Consider the following 18679-nt stretch of genomic DNA (forward strand, 5'->3'; position numbering starts at 1 on the left):
TTGTCTTCTGTCGTATCCAGACACTTCTCAGCAGTAGTTGTGCATTTATCCATTTTGTTTGTTTTGGCAGTCAGACCCGTCTCTTTACTTTCAACATTTGTCATAACATTCCTCTATCTTTATGTTTTTCTTAAAATTTCTCTGCTTAGATTGTCTTATCCTCTATGCATGAGGGATACAAGGGGTTGGATGAGGGTGACATTGATAATTATACATGTCAAAGACAGCTGATTTTAGGTTTAAGCGTGCCTGCTTTTCAGTAACATATCTGAATGCTGTTAGGTGGCTGTTAATTTAAAGCTGCATAATCAAGGTATAGGATGGTTTTTAGCATGAGTTTGGGTACCTAGTTCCATCAGTCCCTGTAAAACACTTCAGTGAAAGTTAAAATACTTTCTGTTACAGAGGCAAAACTTTCAGATTCAGCCACTACTTCATATTTGAAAATCTTTTACATGTAGCAAAATAATATAGATGTTTCTGATTGAAACTGTGCAATATATACCTTAAAAATGTGTGGTTTTGTTTTAGTTTTGCAGAGTTTTTTATTTACTTTCTTAAACTTTTCTTTGTGAAGTATCTGTATTCCCATAGGAGGTCTATAAAATATGAATCAAATTTACCTTGTGCAAAGCTGATTAATTTCTTGATTAAAAAAAAAAAAGTTTTTATTTCACTTAGCAGTGCAATTAAGCAAATTTGAAAAAGATGTCTAAAAAATGTGAGTCTTATAGATGTGCTGATAACGAGATATCAGCATTGGTGAGAAATAATCTGATTTCATACTTCCCATTCTTTCACAGGATAGTAAAGCACTAATGTTAGTCTTGCTTTCAGACAATTGTCATCTTCTGCGTTACAGTTTCCTGAAACAACATGTTGGTTTCTTGGAGAAAAGAGCAACCACTACTGATGCAAGTCATTTGTTCAAAGAGCAGTTATTGTCCCTGACATATCTGTAGGTTCCTGTGCTCTCACATACCTGGTTATATGGCTTTTGCATCATCTCTAGTTTAAAATATTTTTTTCTATTTTATGGTTAAGAATAACACATGGCACAACAGGAAAACTGAAGAATTGCCACTCTAGCAACTGATGGCTTAATTAAGAGTACAGTATTTATCAGGACAAACAGAGCATGTACTACCAAGAAAATCTACAATCCCATGATAACTGTGTCTGATCATAGGGATTAAAAAAATTACAGCTTCTGTGCAGTGGTCCGTGATACTGTTTTCTGAAATAAATTGATGATATTTAAAATGGACCGGAAGTATTCCTGTCCTTTTATGCTGTAAATGCCAACTTAAGGTTTAGACAATAGTCTTGTTTGCATATGGATTTTAAGAAAATCCATTGAAGATTATTTGAAAACCACCTCATTAGAATGACAGATTGTTTACCAGATCTTGTTTTCTTGTCAACTAATATTGGTTATGTACAACTGAACAGGGTTACGCTTTCTGAAAACATGCCTTTGTTAGTAACTGAGTGCCTTGCATATATCTGAGAATCAGATTCATTCCTGATTTCTAGAGTTTGGTGGAGGATCAGTCTCTAAAATTTCTTTTATGCACTTTCACTGGCAGACATGACTAAAAGCTCAGGTATATCAGGCAATGCTATCTGTCTCTACTGTACTGTATATATTTTTAACCTGTGTTATTGTGGTTTATTAACTGGGGATGCAGGAAAGGTTTTAAAAAAAAAAACAAAAACCATTATCGGTTGTGGCACGTTGTGTCAGATGTTTGACAAGCTGTCTCCTGGCTGTGGGCCATCTGGTTCTAATGGATCTGGCTATGCTGCTGAGGAGCCAGCAAGACGTGGCTGCAGGATGATCTGAAGATCATTTAGTCAAATCACCAAAGCCAAGGCTTTAGGTGCAGTAATGCTAGTTCCGACATAATCTTGTAGGCTGATTTAACTTTCTTAAAGTTCCTGTGCTAATTTCTCATCCCATGAAACCAGAATCTATTTACTAATGTCATAAAAGTGATGGAAAAACTGACCAGTCAGTATTCATCAAGCGCTATCACCAAACGCTCATTAAACAAGTAGAGCTATTGATAAAATTTGCATAATGCTGCATCATTAATTAAATGAAAAAAAAAAAGGTAGATCAGTGATACAGTGCTGTGGAATGGGCATCACACAGGCTAAGATGAGAACTGAGAATTGAAGTGTGCACACACTGAAGTGTGCATAGGGAAGGTGCTGCATTCAAATGAGGAAGACTTCTTGAAGGGAAGTGACTTGTTTCCTTCTTCAACAACAACAAAGGACACGTAGAACAAAAAATAAAATAGCTAGTAATGAAAAGTTTCATATCTTTTTGTATTTTGCCTCCTTTTATTGCTTTTTCATTTTCAAAGGAATGTATTTAGAACCTTTGAATCTGTAGGAATATAATATTATTTTCTGACTCCGTGTGATGAAGAGGTGGTTGTCCACTCTGGTATTTTTCCCTATTTAAGAGAAGACAAAAAATCAACAGTGTATTTGGTTTTCTGCAGTTTCTGAGTTTTGTGACTTCAGTGGCCCATTTCATAACATTACAGCTCATCGTACTAACAAATCACACAGCAGTTAGCACTGCCTTTCAAAATAGTCTGTGAACAAATATGTAGGAGTGCTGTGACTTGGACTATAGACACTGAGACTGTGTAGTAAAATAATAACAGTGTAATATTTTACTATTCAGCTGACTGGCTTCAGTAGGACCTTTGCTGCAGTGTTACATAATACACAGCCAGGACAGAAATGATTTCAGGTGGACTGTTTCAGTCCTACTTCTCTCGTAAGTAGTATGATACGCAATGTGTACTAAGGTCATTTACTCCGAGACATTTTTGTGTAATTTTATTCTTTAAATATTCCTCAAGGTGTTGTGGTTAGCTATACTGAATTATTTTCTATTCAGAAGTTTATATAGTGAAACTGTGTGCTGGAATTGCTGCCATGCATTGAAAGTAAAGCAGATCTTATTCTCAAAATTATTGTACTTATTTATTCAGTGATTTAGAATTTAGCTAATGAAGTGTTACTTTTTTTTTTGTGATGTCTTTGACATTGTTTTTGAGCAATGAGATTTTGAGATTCTTCAAAATCTTCATGATTTTTCCTCTTATCGTTTTTAACTAGTATTTTTCTTGTTTGTCAATATTTTTCATTTTCTTTGTTTCTGAACAAACTGACCTGTGAACAATGTGAAGTTCATTATATCATGTGTGTTGCTAGTGTTTCAACAACTCTGCTGTAAGATACTATCTCAAGACAAAAGGGTGAGCAAGCATAACCTTGTATACTACTGATCAGCTTGCATGCTTAGTTTATACATTATTTATTAGAATTATAAACCTCAAATAAAAAAATAAAAAGATTAGTAATGTGCCAACTCTGTGTTAAAGAAGTCACATTTATTTATATATGACAGGTAATTAGGAAAAACACTATTAGGTTGGTTGAAAACATTTTTACTTCATACCCCTTACAGCTAGAGGAGTAAATGTTTGACTCTGAGTTACTGGATTTAGTTTAGATTAGAAATTACTATGAAGAATTCATTAGATATGAGGTGAAAAAAAGAATGTGACAGAAATTAAAAATAAGAAATAAAGACAATATAAAAAGATTGGTTACTTAATATACAACAGGTAAAGTACATATTTATTCCAGCTTCATTTAGTGAAGTTTCTAGTTTCTTTTACACAGTTCTCTTTCTTCCTCTGAGATACGGGGTTGTCTGCAGTGTTCTAAGTGTTATGAATAAGGGTAAGCTGTAGGAGGACCTGTGTGAGAACCTGGAACTATAGCATTTAGTAAGTTTAAAATACTTAGACTTAAGCAGTATTCAGCTCCATTGAACATGATTAATTATACTGTGGAAAGAGGAAATATGTAATACCTTGCTACCAAGTAAAAGATATCAGGTAAAAAGAAAGCAGTTTAAAAGGTATATGCCATGTATGTAGAAGTGTGCTCTGCATGAAGAACTGTAAATAAATACACACATTTTAAAGTACTACACACATTTTAAAGTACTTCCATGGCTTCATTTTCTGTGCCATAGCTTTGCTTTGGTTAGAATGATAACATATTTAGATGAAGGTATGCTCATAAATTCTGAGGACAGAGGCCTGATTTTATAGTTAGGACTTTTCTGTTCTACGCAATTAAAGTAAAACAACTTGGTTTGGTTCTCCTGGAGGCTTTCATATGTCTGTCAGGCCTGCATAGAGGCTTCAGATAACCTAAGGCTTCCAAATGAATCTAAGGCTTCCAACATGAAAAAAGTTCTTTTTAACAGCCTTCATGCAGGGTGATACAGCAAGCTATGAAGGTGACCAACTTGTATAGCTTCAAGAACCCTACTGTTATTTCCTCCTGTAAATGAGCAGTCACTCACAACCCTGCGTTTGTAGAACTGTGCTGGGTCAGTGGCACAGCCAGCACAGGGATCCTGCTTGAATGATCAATGAATTGCATACATCTCAAGAACATCAGGTTTTTCTTTTTTTTTTTTTTTTTTCCATCACCTTTCATGTAGCATCATTGATTAGAAAAGCCGGTGTGCACTGAGCTCTTGGAGAAATAGATCCAACTTGGCTTATTCTTTAAAATGTCATCATTGAAAGAGCAATAGAATTATCAAAATTTGCTGATGTCTGTGCACTTTAATCTGGTTCCTTTAAGAGTTCCTTTAGCTGTTCAAATGAAAATGAAAGCTTTCTTTTCTACATTTTCAAGTGTTCAGAAGTAGAAATGGAGGGAAATTGTAGGAAGAGACCAAGTAGTGTACAGCATATTATCTGCCTTAATGCTGCAGATTCCTACTGGCTCATGCTAACAAGAAAGACAAAAACATTTCATATGTATTTTAATGTATTTCCTCTGATGGAGCAAAACACCACTGCAGTACAAAAAAAAAAAAAAAAAAAAAAAAAAAAAAGTTGATTACATTTAAGTGTTTGTTTTACTAATAAAATACAATATTTTTAAATAATATTTTTAAATGTTGCATATATTCCTAAGGCCTAAGCACTACAAAAGCACTTTTCTTTCCTGTAATTCAAATAATTCTAAGCTGTTGGGCATTGTATAAATAATCTTTAAACACATTTGTTGATATTTTGCCAGAACTTTGAAGAAATGTTTTTTCTTTTTGAGGTTTGAAAATCTTAACATTATAATTAAATGGAAAAATTCTTCTAGTGATTATTATGTAGAGACTCCTTTATTTCTTTATTTCTCTTTAAATGATTATTTTAGAAGAAAAAAAGGATAAAAAATGTGTTTGTATAAACATAAGTGCTTCCAAACATCTGCAGTTCAAAGTACATAATTCATAGTGACACCAAAGGTTGGCTTGTGTTTTGACTGGATGACTTTGGTATTATTTTTGTCTGCAAAGGAAAGAGTGGAGTAGCATCCAAGTGGTGCAAGATGTTTGCCTCTCAAGAAATCATGATGAATTTGGGACAAGGGGTAGACTGTTTTGGGGGGTTTTTTTGTTGTTTTTTTGTTGGTTTTTTTTTTTGTTGTTTTTAAAAAAAAGCATACCAAAGGGAGAAGAAAAGAAGATCTGTCAAACTGAGAACACTTACATTCAATTGGGAATCCTTGAGCTGGGAGCTACTCTAAAGTGTAGGTCATTATAAACAAAATAAGGAAAGGAGAATAATAAACTAAGAGTACAGTCAGCTTAATCAATTTTGTTCACTTCATGCTGTTATTTATTGTATTTATGTTCCACAGACAGCAGCTTAAAAATAACAGGTGAAAATATGATCATGTTTGTTCATGTTTTTAATGTGTTTGGTATATAGATTATTTGTTCTTCAGTTTTCGTTGATGTGAATATCCATTACCTAATTTCAAAGTATATCTGATGTATTCTTTCTTTATCACCATGTTAACATGCTGTAGGTACAAGTTGAAGAAGAAAACTCTGGTAAGCTGACAGCATGTTTAAAATGATTTGTATATACAAGTGCTAAAGTTATGTTTGGTATGTTAATGCAATCTCACTTTTTAGTAAAGGCCAAACAGTGTTAAGTGGTTATCTGCATTGATTTTTCTGTCTTCCATCTTTATTCCTTTTGTGTACCTGGAAATAGGACCATCTATTAATAGCCTCTTCCTGGGTGAGCCTCCAGAACTCTATTCTCAGTTGGTCCACTTTTTGAACTCTCCAGCAGTGTTCCCCTATGAGGTGCTCATTTTTTGGAGTTTATCTGCATTTTTCCCTCCTGGTGTTCTTAAGCCTTCTGCTACATCACCACTGAAACAGGTCAGCACCTGCTGAGAGTTGAACTGGTGCTCACCTTGAACATGCTTGTTCTGCTGAGTCATGTTAGCTAATTTTTCTTTAAAAAAAAAGGCTTGTCTTGTGGAAAGTGTTCTTACTGTCTGTCTTTTCTTTCCTGTCTGAATCTCTTCTTCTCCTTTTGATACATCAGCTGTTTGCTTTTCATTTTATATTTAATTGCTCATGAAATATCCTGTGTTGGGTACAAGAGTATTTCTTTGGAAAGACTGGGTGCATTTAGAAGAGTGAAACTAGTTTTAATATGAAAATATGGCTAAAGAGAAGATTGAGTGCCTCTTGTTGGGAATAGAATATGTTCTAGTGGAATCTATATGTATGGGCATTGATGATTGCCCAAGGAACATTTGAAGTAGGCCTAAAGAAATTTGTTGTCTGGCTTGAGTGAATCTAGCTGAGGTGGGAAACTTGTAGAGGGAAAGTGTATTTTTAAAGAGGGGAACAAATGGTAGGATTTGAAAGAAGAGGGGCTGGTTTTTTTCTTTTTTTTTTTTCTTTTTTTTTTTTTCTTTTTTTCTTTTTTTTTTCTTTTTTTTCTTTTTTTTGTTTTTTGTTTTTTGTTTTTCCTCCATCAGCATTGCCTCCAAATAAACACAGTGGTCTATGTGATGAAGCTGATCCTTGGTGAATTGTGTCAAGCCTTATAAAATGACATGCTACCGTTTCCAAGGCTTTAAAATCCTTTTCTTGGCAAAGTCTTCAGTGCTCTGATCAAGGCACGTTCTCCTTGACATCTGTCTATGTTGCTGTCATATTCTTTGAAGTATCCACAGTGTCTGAGATATAAAAGATGTTTTCTCAGTTATGGTCCTGTCTTTGTAAGTGTACAATTGCACTTAAGATCAGAATGTTAAGCAACCTGTGCTGCACAAAGTATTTTATCTCTGTCTTTAAGAGAATTCAAATTTGTTATAATTAAAATAAAACACTTGCCTTAGAATTCAGCTTTCTCAAAAGGATACAACTGACATTTCCTTTTTGCCAGTACTGAACCAGACAATGTCTTCTCCTCACTGTGCTCCAAAAAGTATTTTTATATATGTTTTTAGAAGGAAATCCAGTTCCTTACTTGCAGCTGTTGACATTTTAGAGCCTTGGATTGAACCAATAAAAACACATGTTCTTTCAAAGAACACCTATTTTTACTGGACCTTGCTAATGACCAATGACACAGAATTCAAAAAATGTTGGCTGAAATGAAGAGAAAGGCTGTATTGTTTTAAATTATATTTTTAAAACTTTTTCTTATAGCAAAACTACACAGAAATTTCATATGCTCTTGATCTTGTGAAAAATTACTTGTTTTTGGAATTCAGTTTTTAATGGTTGAAAAATAGTTCAGGCGTAAATGTGTTGCAGCTTATAAAATGTTAGTAAAACATACAAAATATTGTCATTTAAGATTATTATAATATTTTCCCGTGCAGAGCATTTAAAGATCTTACTTCCTAGACATTTCCTGGGCAGCTAAGAATACATTTGGATTCGTAATGCATTTGAAACATCTTCTGTAAATACATTGTTTCAAACATATTAAGACACTTATGTGCAAAGGTCAAATTAGATCATCACTTCTTTCAATGGTATTCTCAAAATGGATTCAAGCTATATGCAGATTTAATATGCCTTTTTTTTTTTTTTAACATTAACATTCTTACTGAAAATGAAGTGAAACGTCCAAGGCTGATGTTCTAAGGCTGAGTTGATAGAGATGTACATGCCTTTTACATTACTTGTGTTGCATCTTTATCCTGTGTGTGTGTTGGATCTGCCGTGTGGCTCAAGGATCCCCCTGTTTGTTTCAGTATTTTGACTTCACAAGAGGAGAACGGAGAGCAGGATAACATGGCACCCATGCTCTTAATTGTGCAACCAGCTCTGTATGTCAAGAAAATTTACTGTTTTCTCCTGGAGCTACACTGTTATTCTTAGCATATTTTCACCTTTTTTTTCACCTTTTTTTTTTTTTTTTTTTGTAGTCAAGAGAATAGCATTAATAAAAATTCTTGTTTTAAAGGTAGGTTGAGACTTTTGCCTTCTACATATTTCCTGTAAGAAATCCACGCTGCTCCTGATTCAAACGGGGAATTGCAGAGCAATGTTTTAAAAGGTGTCTGCAAAACAGAAAAGCAAGATGCCTACTGATATTACATGGCAACAGAAGCGCCATGAATAATACCTAAAGTAGTAGTAGTTTTTTAAGATAATGTTTAGATCCTGTATGGTGCAGAAAACAAACAAGAAATCCAGAGAAAAAATAGCATACTGTGGGTTTCGTTTTTAGTATTTTTCTGAGCTCCTGTTTCTCAAATGCTGAGACACATAATTTTTATTACTGACAGAAGAAGAATTCCAAGTGTGATTTATGACTTTTGTGTGAGATGGACATTAAATGTCTAAAGTTTCGAAATACATTTGCAGTCAAATTTATTTTAGCATTTTTTTCTGCATTTTGCTTTAGAAAGTGTTTTTTTCTCATTTTATTGGTATAAAATTGAAACTGTGCTTTAAGAAACTTTGACTCTCACTGACAGTATGCATTACTCCTGGGAGACATGCTAATACCACAACTGATATAAAATCAGATATTTTAATATTACTGTTGGACACCTACAATTATTTAAAATTTATTTTTATATAAGATCAGATTATTTTGTTTTATATTCTAAAATGTACTATCTTGACTTGCAGTACATTATTCAGAAGAGAAAATGATGTCTTTTGTGTTTGGGAATATGTTGATGTGTTTTATTTAAAATTTCTGTCTCAAACTCCTTTGCATCTCTATTTTACTTAGGCTTCGGCTGTAGTTTATATATATAGTTCAGTTATACTACAGCTCTCTATTTCACACTTTTTCTCTGTTTAGAGTTGACTCCAGTAAGAACTGCATTGGAATAAATTCTATGCATTTGATAGGAAGCTCTTTTCTGTGCCTTCCAAAGCCAGCAAGGTAGCAAAAGAGACTGAAATATTCAAGCCTTTTATTTGAGACAACAGTGCTTATGTGAGCATTAAATCACAATTCTCATTTCTTTCTTACTAGTGTTTTCAGAAGGTGTTTATTAAAATCTTCTTTCTCAGTGAATTGTCTAATGTCCCAACAGGATCTACCAGCTTAGTTTTTTTAGTGATGATATCTGAACTACTTCTTTGTAATATGCTGTTCAAAAATGTTCTTGTTAATGTTGTAATTTTGCCTAGATCTGTCCAACAATTGTTCCCCTATGTCTTCCTGGTCCTTAATCTGGTTTTTTTTTCTTTTTTCTTTTTTTTTTTAAGGATTATTTTTCATAAAACAGTGCATTGTTTGCTGGCAACTAATTGCTCTTTTTAACCAAAGTTAAAAAGAGGCAAGGCTTCTTATGGCTACTGTAAAAAATGGTCAAATATAATTTAGCTCACTACACAATTTGCAGATCTTTAATCTTTAGAATAGGTGTTCATGTTACAGCAGTAAGTACATGTATGTATGCACACAGCAGCAAATGTTAAATTTTTCATTCTTTGTCATTAAATTAATATTTAAGCATAATACTCTTAAAACTTATTTTCTTCCAAGCTGTGGTATGTGCTCGGGAATTAGAGTAATCTCAACATAAAAGAAAAAAAAAAAAAAAGAATAAAAGCTACACATATATTTTCTTTTAAAAGGCTGATTGAGTTGGAGGATGTTTAATTTGCTCATTTTCCTAAAAGCATATGTTGCTTCCTTTATACATACTTAATACGACAAAATTTGGCATTATATGGTATAGGTATGAGCAGAATTTCATCTCAGTATCTTTGTAATTTTTAAGACTTCTTAAAATGTTCTGCAAAAATTCTTTATCTGATAATAAACTTAGCTTTGTTTTGGCATACAGTTGGACCAGGAGGAAGCTAAATAATGCTGCACATTTTAAAAACAGCTCTAGTACTATTTAGGAATTGCAACATGCTTTTGTCTGATGCTTTCTCTACTTGCAGAAATGGTGATGGGGTTATTTACGTTAATTCATTTGGCTTGTTGAAAAGAAAATATGCTCACACTCCTCTACTTAATGGGATTCTTTCCTCGTTGCAGTGCAAACGGTTAGAGCAGGAGCTTCATCATCTGAAAGAGCAGAACCAGACTTCAGCAAACAACACGAGACATCTGACTGCTGAAAACAATCAAGAACGTGCTCTGAAGGTAAATCTCCATTTCTTCTTGCAGGCAAATTAAGGTTGTAAGCCCCTGGTGCCAGCTTTCTGGGCTGCATATATCAGTTGTGTACATTTCAGCAGAAGTGAGCTATGGTGTTTGCCAACAACCCCTTCTTTAAACACAGATACAGCACCCTTCTGTTATGGTTTTATTTTATTTTGTGTATGAAAACAACAAGAAAAAAATAACATCCAGTCCGAATTATTGGGCTGGAAATTTATACTGAATTCTTGGAGACTGTCCTTGGATTACATTTTATAACGTGAAGAAAACTGCAGCTATTTGCTTCACAGTACCTTTGCAAAACTAATATTTTAAAGTATGGCTGTTTGATCTGCTCCTAGCAGTGTGTGCTATATTAATAACATTGTTGACCTATACTACTAGTGACCACACAGTTGATACTACTATTTGCAAAAGGGTAGCTAGTTGGAATTGGGAAGAGGAATAATAAGTCTTGTCAATAAGAATAAAAATGAGCAGAGAGGCAGGAGAGGGTCAGAGAAAGGACAGTATAAAGTGACAGGTTATTGCTGCATTGAGAAAGGGAAATTGTAACGTCAGTGAAATTGATAGCTACATAACCAGCCGTCTCACCACTAGGCAGAATAAGAGCAAAAGCCAGGTAAGATGCGCAAGTGTTCATGCACGCCTTGTTTAGCTGCTGTATTCATAAAAATCTCTTTGGTAATGGAAAGAGTGTAAAGGCAGAAGTTGCTCTGTTGAAACTGTGTTGTCATTTTAAAACCGCTTGATGTAGGGTAGTAAGATCCACGTGTATCATTTGTAGGCAGATGTTCCTCTGTATGTGCGCGTTAGGAAAGTGTCATTATTCATGCTACATCTTGACCAATGCAAAGTAAAGGAATTGAGGCAAATCCTTGTGTAGTTTGATGTTTCTCAGTTAAAAAAAAAAAAAAAGTGTAATGAATGAACAGAAAGAGGCTGTATGGCATATAAACCAAGTGTGTTTTATGGGCTTATAATTCCCATCAGAATCTATGGTGATTTTTACAAAATCAAGTCAGCAATATTGAAAGCAATCTAACCTCAGATGTCTGGTAATAGAGACTGTAAACACTCAGGGATGTTTCTGACTATGCTAATGGTATTGTTTTGAATCTGAGATCACTGAAAGTTACTGCTTGTCAGGCACATTGTTTGTAATAAGTAGTATTGTCTTTCATTAATTGCATACTGACTTGTTTTTTCTGTCATTGAAACCGTTATGCACAGGCACTTTCCTTTAGAAAACATCACTGTTTTATAAAGAGTACGTTTTTTACATACAATATTGTCTGACATAATGCTCACAGGATAATTATATTTTCAGAGCAAGAAGCGACTTAATAGTTCAGAGTGTTACTAGGATTTCATCCTAAGCCTGACATTGCTCTCGCAGCACATAATCTTTAAAGAATTTAATTTCTGTCTGTCACAGGCATTTTTTGATATTTTCAGAGTTAGAGGTTAATTGGTCATTGTCTTTTAGAGATGAGAGTCTGGGGAGGAAAAAAAGGAATGCTTTTCAATTTTTGGTAGTTGTACTTTCTTAACATTATACCTCTCTTGAGTTTGTTTCAGTTCTTATTACTGCAGTCTACGGTGAGGGTAGGTCCATCTGAGCACTTTTTAGAAGGCCACTTGCTTAGATTGAATTCCTAACCTTAGAAACTCTGAAATGCATGTATGCAGTCTTAGCAAAAGTGGTCAGCATTGTTGTGCAACTTATCAACACTTGTTCTGCCCTAAGCTGTCATCAAAAGGAAAAGTTTATCAGCTCTTTTTAGTGCAGCTGTAGCCAGGAAGGTACAGAGCTGCTGGTAGGGATGGGAGTCAGGTCAGCAGTGTCTTCAGCCATGGGTGGGCCTGTCTGCCTGTTGATTGCAGTGCTGCATTGAGTAATGTTGATTCAAATACGAACAGCTATCCTGTGGAAGATGTTCAGATACCAAATCCATCCTGAACAAATTTGATTAGGAAAGATTAAAAAAAGAATCTGTCTTAAAATAATTATCTCTTAAATATAATTGATGCTGGTGACTTAGTTTGGCAAAATACGCATTTTAGTGCTAGGGGCAGATGAGAAATTTGACCAGCTTCAGATTTGCTGCAGGGAGCAATAGAAGTGCAAATATCAAAGGCAGTGTAAGGATACTTGCAGTCATATCTGGGTAAAAATACAGTAATCGGGATCAACTGGATTAAGAATGGCATAAAAAGTTGTGACAAATAATGAGATCATTGCCTTGCAGCGTCCTGAAATATTCTTAACGAGACCTACAGATAATTATTTCTTCCTTATTTTTTTAAATTATCTTAATGCGATGAGTTGCTCAGAAGGAAGAAATGGCATAAGACCAATATTCAGAAAAAAACCTATTTCATTTCACAGATGGTATGGTCTAACATGTGAGATAAACTGCAAGCTTTTTGTTTTATTTTTAGCTATATTAGCTCACAGAGCTGCTTCCAGCCTGGTTTGAGGCTGCAGCAGTACACAGACTCCTGAGTGAGTTAAAGCAGCAAAGAGACTTTTCACCAGAGAGAAGGGATGCAGACAGTAAAATGGCCAGACTCAGGCAGGGATCACAAAAGTGATGTAAGCACTCCTGCTTACTTTTGGTTTTACACACTTTTAGATCCCTTATCACACCAGAGGATCATCTTTCAGATAAGACACTTCACACATAATGCACAGTGTATAGATCTATACTGTGATTTTACATATGTACATCTTTGTTAAGATGTTTTTAAGTAATCTCTTTCAGACATATTAGTGCTATGTAATTTAAAATTTCTGCATTTATTGTATTGATGGAATAGAATATTTCTTAGTGTTGTGGGCCGTTCAGTCCCACAATTCCAAATTGAATACTCCTAATTTTTATATTATTCTTATTGATCGTCGGAGTATGTATTAAATGAATGACAAGACTGATGTCAAATCTTTCTTCGAAGTAACGCGCATAACTGCACAGGGGTCATTCAGGGAAGGGTGTGAACACCTATATTCATCACTAAAGTAAAATAATCCTCTTCTTTGTGAAACCATTTAAAAAATCTTATCATATTTCAGATTGAATTATACCTAAATCTTTTAGGGATAATTGCTTCCTAAGGGCCTATACATTTGTGCTCTTAGTACTTTTTCATAAAATAAGATCTGCAGAGTACTTTGCAGTTCTAGTGTGTCAGGGTCTATAAGTAAGATTATTCATTTGTGCTTGGCCTTCATAATTAACATTTGGTCTCTGCTGATTCTGATCAATGTATTCCCATAATACACTGAGATATCAGATTAAATTAAACATAGAAAAGTTGAAGAATTGATTTTTTTCATTAGTATTAAATATTTTTTTGTGGATCGTTTTGTTGTTGTTGGCTTTGTAGTGTGTGGTTTTGAAAGGCAGAGCTTTAAGTAATACATTTTCACTAAGAAAAATAAAGATTTTGCCAGTGTGAAAGTCCTCTACTCTGGTGAAAAAGAATAGGAAATAAGTCTTATGGATCAAATAATTTAATGTGAAAATTCATGTAACATGTTCAATTGAATTTGAATGAAATGTAGGGAGAGGTGACTCTTTTCACAGGACTGATTTATTTTGTAGCTTTTAATTAGGTGGCACATTCTTCTTGAATCAGCTCTTAATCTGCTTTAAACACCAAAGAGACATAGTAATTTACTTTTCAGCTAAACTCTCAACATGGAGGAGAGGCTGTTTCATGATATACTTATCAGGCGCCCTTTAATGACTTAATGAGTTTACTCCAGCCAAGTATGATGTCATTAGAATTTGTGAAGGTAATTAATCTACTTTAGAACTGTTAGTATGTTAATCTTTAGTTATGATTGACTTTTCTTTAAAAATAATTTTTTGTGTTCTGATTAATATTTTTAGTTGTCATTTTCTGTAAAATTCTAAGTGCTTCCAAGGCTTTCTTATTAATATATTGTAATTCAGAGTAATATGCAAGAAACTGGTATGATGGAGCTGTTAGATACTTACTGTGGGTTCATAAAGCAATTATAGCTATTGTCATGTGCTTTCTGCTGACAAATAAGAATTATGTCAAGGGCAAGAAATCTCCAATGCATAGCAGTTTGTTAGATAATGCAGTGAGGATGGCTATGAAATAAACATTCTGGAAGTGCTTTCTTATGCCTTTCATAAATTGTTTTAAGCTCCATTTTGATTCACAGAATTTTCAGGATTCTTAGAGTGGAAACCATTTTTTCTTTATCTGCTTTACTTTGCCAGACACAGGAATAAATCTGGTCAGCGTGTGAGCTGATGAAGAGCTCAATCTCTGATGTCACTTTTTACAAAAGCTTGAACATGAAGTTTAAAAATATTTCCTACTGTTGAAGTGCGTGGAATATCCATGCTATTTAGAAATATTGTATTAGTTATGGAATAAAGTCCTGCTTTCAGAAGTTGTATATGTGGCCTATATCTGTAAAACCTAAATCATTCTTATACTGTTTTTATGTTTAGAGCTTTAGGGCTGAAGTTTTAGAGCTTCATTTTAATGTGTTTGGAGCTGATTTATGCCTATAAAACATCTGATTTGCTTCTGATAGAACAACACGCTTTTGAAATATTCTGTAATCCAGAGAAACTTGCCTGAACCAGCAATGGGAAAGTGGGAGATTGAAATCTTCGTCTCTTCAAATTTCAATTCAACATGGTTTTTTTACATTTATTATAGTTATAGAATCATAGGATCATAGAATCACAAGGTTAAAAATGACCTGCAAGATCATCTAGTCCAATTGTCCTCCCATTACTATTGCAACCACAAGCTACTAAACCGTATCTTGTAGCTCCTCATCCAGATGCCTCTTGAACACTGCCAGGAACAGCGACTCACCGCATCCCTGGGCAGCCATTCCATTGCCTGACCACTCTCTGAGAGAAAAAGTTCTTCCTTATGTCTAATCTAAACCTCCTCTGTTACAACTTGTGGCCATATTCTTGGGTCCTGTTTGTTGCCTGGGAGAAGAGGCCAAACCCCTCCTCATCACAACCTCTCTTCAGGAAGTTGTAGAGTGCAAATAGTAGTTAATTGCATCCTAGAAGACTGAGAGAAAAGCCTTTAAATACTTTCAAAATCATTTTATGTAAGGCAAAATCATTTTATGTAAGATCTCAACAAGAGATCTTGTTGATTTATTAGAAACCTGTGAACATGGCAAGACCCGGCGTCATCCAGAACACTTTTCAGCTGATTTCAGCTATTTTGACTGTCATGCCATTATTAACTTCAGTGCCGTTTGAGTGATAGAAACCAATTGTTGATTGCCAATATTTTATACTTAGCAGATGAATAGCTCCATTACCTAGTAGGGAAGTGGCTATTACACCTTTGTCCGGAATGTAGTCTACAGTGTAACTAGATCTTTCTCTCCAAGAATTTAAAACTTAGTTACAGTTAATCTTGCTCTTGTCCTGCTGTTACTCTTAGTCAGCCGTATGACAAAACATGATTTAAAATTTTGTATTTGTCTCAGTGTTGTTGTTTTGTTGTTTTTTTGTTTTGTTTTGTTTTAAATGAAACAACTCAACAATATGAATCTGAGTAATCCAGTCATCCTCTGCTCAACTCAGGTGCTGAGATCTTCAGCCAGATATTTTTCCTTCATCTAGTGTCGTATATTTAAAGTGTAACAGTTTGATTGTGTGCATCCCTTTCAAGATTAAAGTGACTAGTTTAGCATGTATTTTTTAATATGAGTCAAAAAGCCAAGTTTATAAACTCTCTTCACTCATCACTTTCCATTGCTGGTTTTGCTAATAGTTTTTGTAGCCATTCAGGCTGGTAGGCTTTAGTTAGGCAGATCTTGAAAGAAGAGTTGTTTAAGAGTGGCATCCACATTCTTAATGACAGTATCTTCCCGTCTGGTGACTGATGTTTTTGGACTGACAGATATTTATATTCATCAATGAAAATATCTTAGTTTGTATAGCTTGGCAGTATCTGTAAATTACAGTAATTGCTTAAAAGTAGAATAAGTTATTAAAACAATATTTTCCTCTATTGGTAATAAAAGATGAGATGAGACACTTTCCATTCACTGAAAGTGGAGTCATCCAGGATCCTTTTAGAAACTCAAGCACCTGGAGTCTGAAAAATCTGATTTGTATGTAACATTATATCCTTGGCTTAAGAGAAATGATGCTTGATAACATCTATATTTACATGATTTTCATTGTCTTTCAGTGGCCATCTTTCTTGCAGGGCTATGGATAGAAGGCAGTAGTCTGTTCTGTTCTTGGTTCGCTAAGGCATCACTGTGGAGCAAGATTTTGAACCTGTCCAAGTGTTGGATTGTTTCCAAACTGTAGGAAACAAACAGATGTACCAGAATTCTCTTTGCTTCATTAGCTGCACTGGTTGTGCCACCACTCTGTATCTGTAAGGCTGTCCTTTCCCAGACAGCACTGTCTAGCAAGGCAGCATGTGTGTACCTTGTTCTCTTCATAGCAGTAACTAAGGATTTCTTGGAGTCTTTTCAGATGAAAAAAAGATCAAGCAGTGGTGTTTCTTATTGTGATTTCAAGTCAGTCACAACTGTTTTTAATGAAAGGAGCACATGGATTAGAGTGGATGTTTTTTGGGAAAACAATATTTGTCTGGAAAATGATCCTAAGAAAAGTTTCATCTAATTTAGTAATACTTTTTAAGAGCACCATATATCTTACGTAATTTTGGAATGCTGCTTATTGCCTGTAAGCAGCAGCACAGAAGTGGCACTGAGTGTGTCTTGACACACTGAACAAATAGCATCTTGGCAAAAAGAGTTTGTTCACCTTACCTGATGAGTTTGTCCTCCTCCTTTTCTGTTAGCAAATAATGAACATCCCTAACCAAAGCAGATATGTTTATTGAACTTTGATTTAGTTTTAAGCATTAAGGAATTCATTACTCATATACACTGTGTTTTGGGTCAGGTTTCATCTGCTCCACTAGAATTCCTTGGAGTTCTGTTGCCTTTTATTTTATGGACTTCAAATCTGTCTTGATATCAGATTACCCTTGACAATCTTAAACATCAACAAACTGTTTGTATACGCTATAAATGTCCTTTTGTCATCGGGGAATTATGTGGTCATTCAAATCTTTTTTGGGGGAGGAGTGTTTCATCTTACAGGTGGAAACTGTCTTTCCATTAGGTCAATCAGTATAATTTATTTCTGATGAATGCAGCAGGTACTTAGTATGCAATATATAGGCTTTATGTTATTCTATGTCTGGATGGTCATTCGCCCATTCATCTAGAGTGCTTCCATGTCCTCACTTCTTGTGTGCAAAAAATGATCTCTTTCATGACAGTAGACTTCTGTGACTATTAATGACAAAGCCCTCTCATCCATTATTTTAATTTCATGTAACCATTCTGTATTTGTGCATCTGCATATTTTATATTAACTTAGTATTTTACAAATAATTTGCCCTTTCAGATACCTGTTTTTCCTGCTGTAAGAGTGGGTTCCATTTTCTGTAGTTGATTCTTTTGACAATTATCTGGTCACCTTCCTAGAAGTTTCATGCTTGCTGAATGGTGCGGCCACTTGGTCTTGCAATATAGTAAGATCCAAAATGTTTTGTTTTTTTTTTTTTTCTTTTTTTTCCCCAATTCTAAATCTTTTGTTGCATTCTTAGATTGTTTTCTGAATTGTGTCGAAGTACCTCAAAACTCGAGTAGTATATGCATCTGGGAGAGATCTCAGTTATATGTATTCCAGAAATATTTGTACTGAAATAAACTGACGACCTGAAGTTGTTGAAGGTGGAACAAATTAAGGCTAGGACTTAATAATTTCTTAAGATCCCTTCCAATCCCAACAATTCTGCGATTCTGTGAAGCATCTTCAAGAATGCTAGCTGCATGGTCTTTCACTTCTTATCTCCACGGAAGTGATACTCATGCCTTAAATCCATGACAATAAAATAACATGTTCTAAAATACAACAAAATTCATCAGTATCTTGTAAATTAGAATCAAAGAATCTGATACATAAGCAAAACAGATGCCATATAAACCACAAATGTTAGAAAAGCTACTCATATAGAAAGGTGAGTTGTTACAAAAACAAAAATTCCCTAACTGTAACAATAAGCTTCATTTCCATCAATGGCATAGTTAGTCACTCTAG

At 34.5% G+C, this 18679-nt stretch overlaps 1 protein-coding gene across 23 annotated transcripts in view; it reads left to right on the forward strand.

Annotated features, from left to right (window-relative positions):
• The window catches only part of MIPOL1 (mirror-image polydactyly 1), a 176240-nt gene that overhangs the window by 70811 nt on the left and 86750 nt on the right, over nt 1-18679 (forward strand). For all 23 annotated transcript variants that reach the window (XM_048950008.1, XM_048950006.1, XM_048950005.1 and 20 more), the window contains one exon: nt 10395-10502. In XM_048950008.1, coding sequence (XP_048805965.1) covers nt 10395-10502 — 108 coding nt within the window. The remainder of the gene's footprint in view (nt 1-10394; nt 10503-18679) is intronic.

The sequence above is a fragment of the Lagopus muta genome, chromosome 6, assembly GCF_023343835.1.
Source record: "Lagopus muta isolate bLagMut1 chromosome 6, bLagMut1 primary, whole genome shotgun sequence".
Classification (NCBI taxonomy): Eukaryota; Metazoa; Chordata; class Aves; order Galliformes; family Phasianidae; genus Lagopus; species Lagopus muta.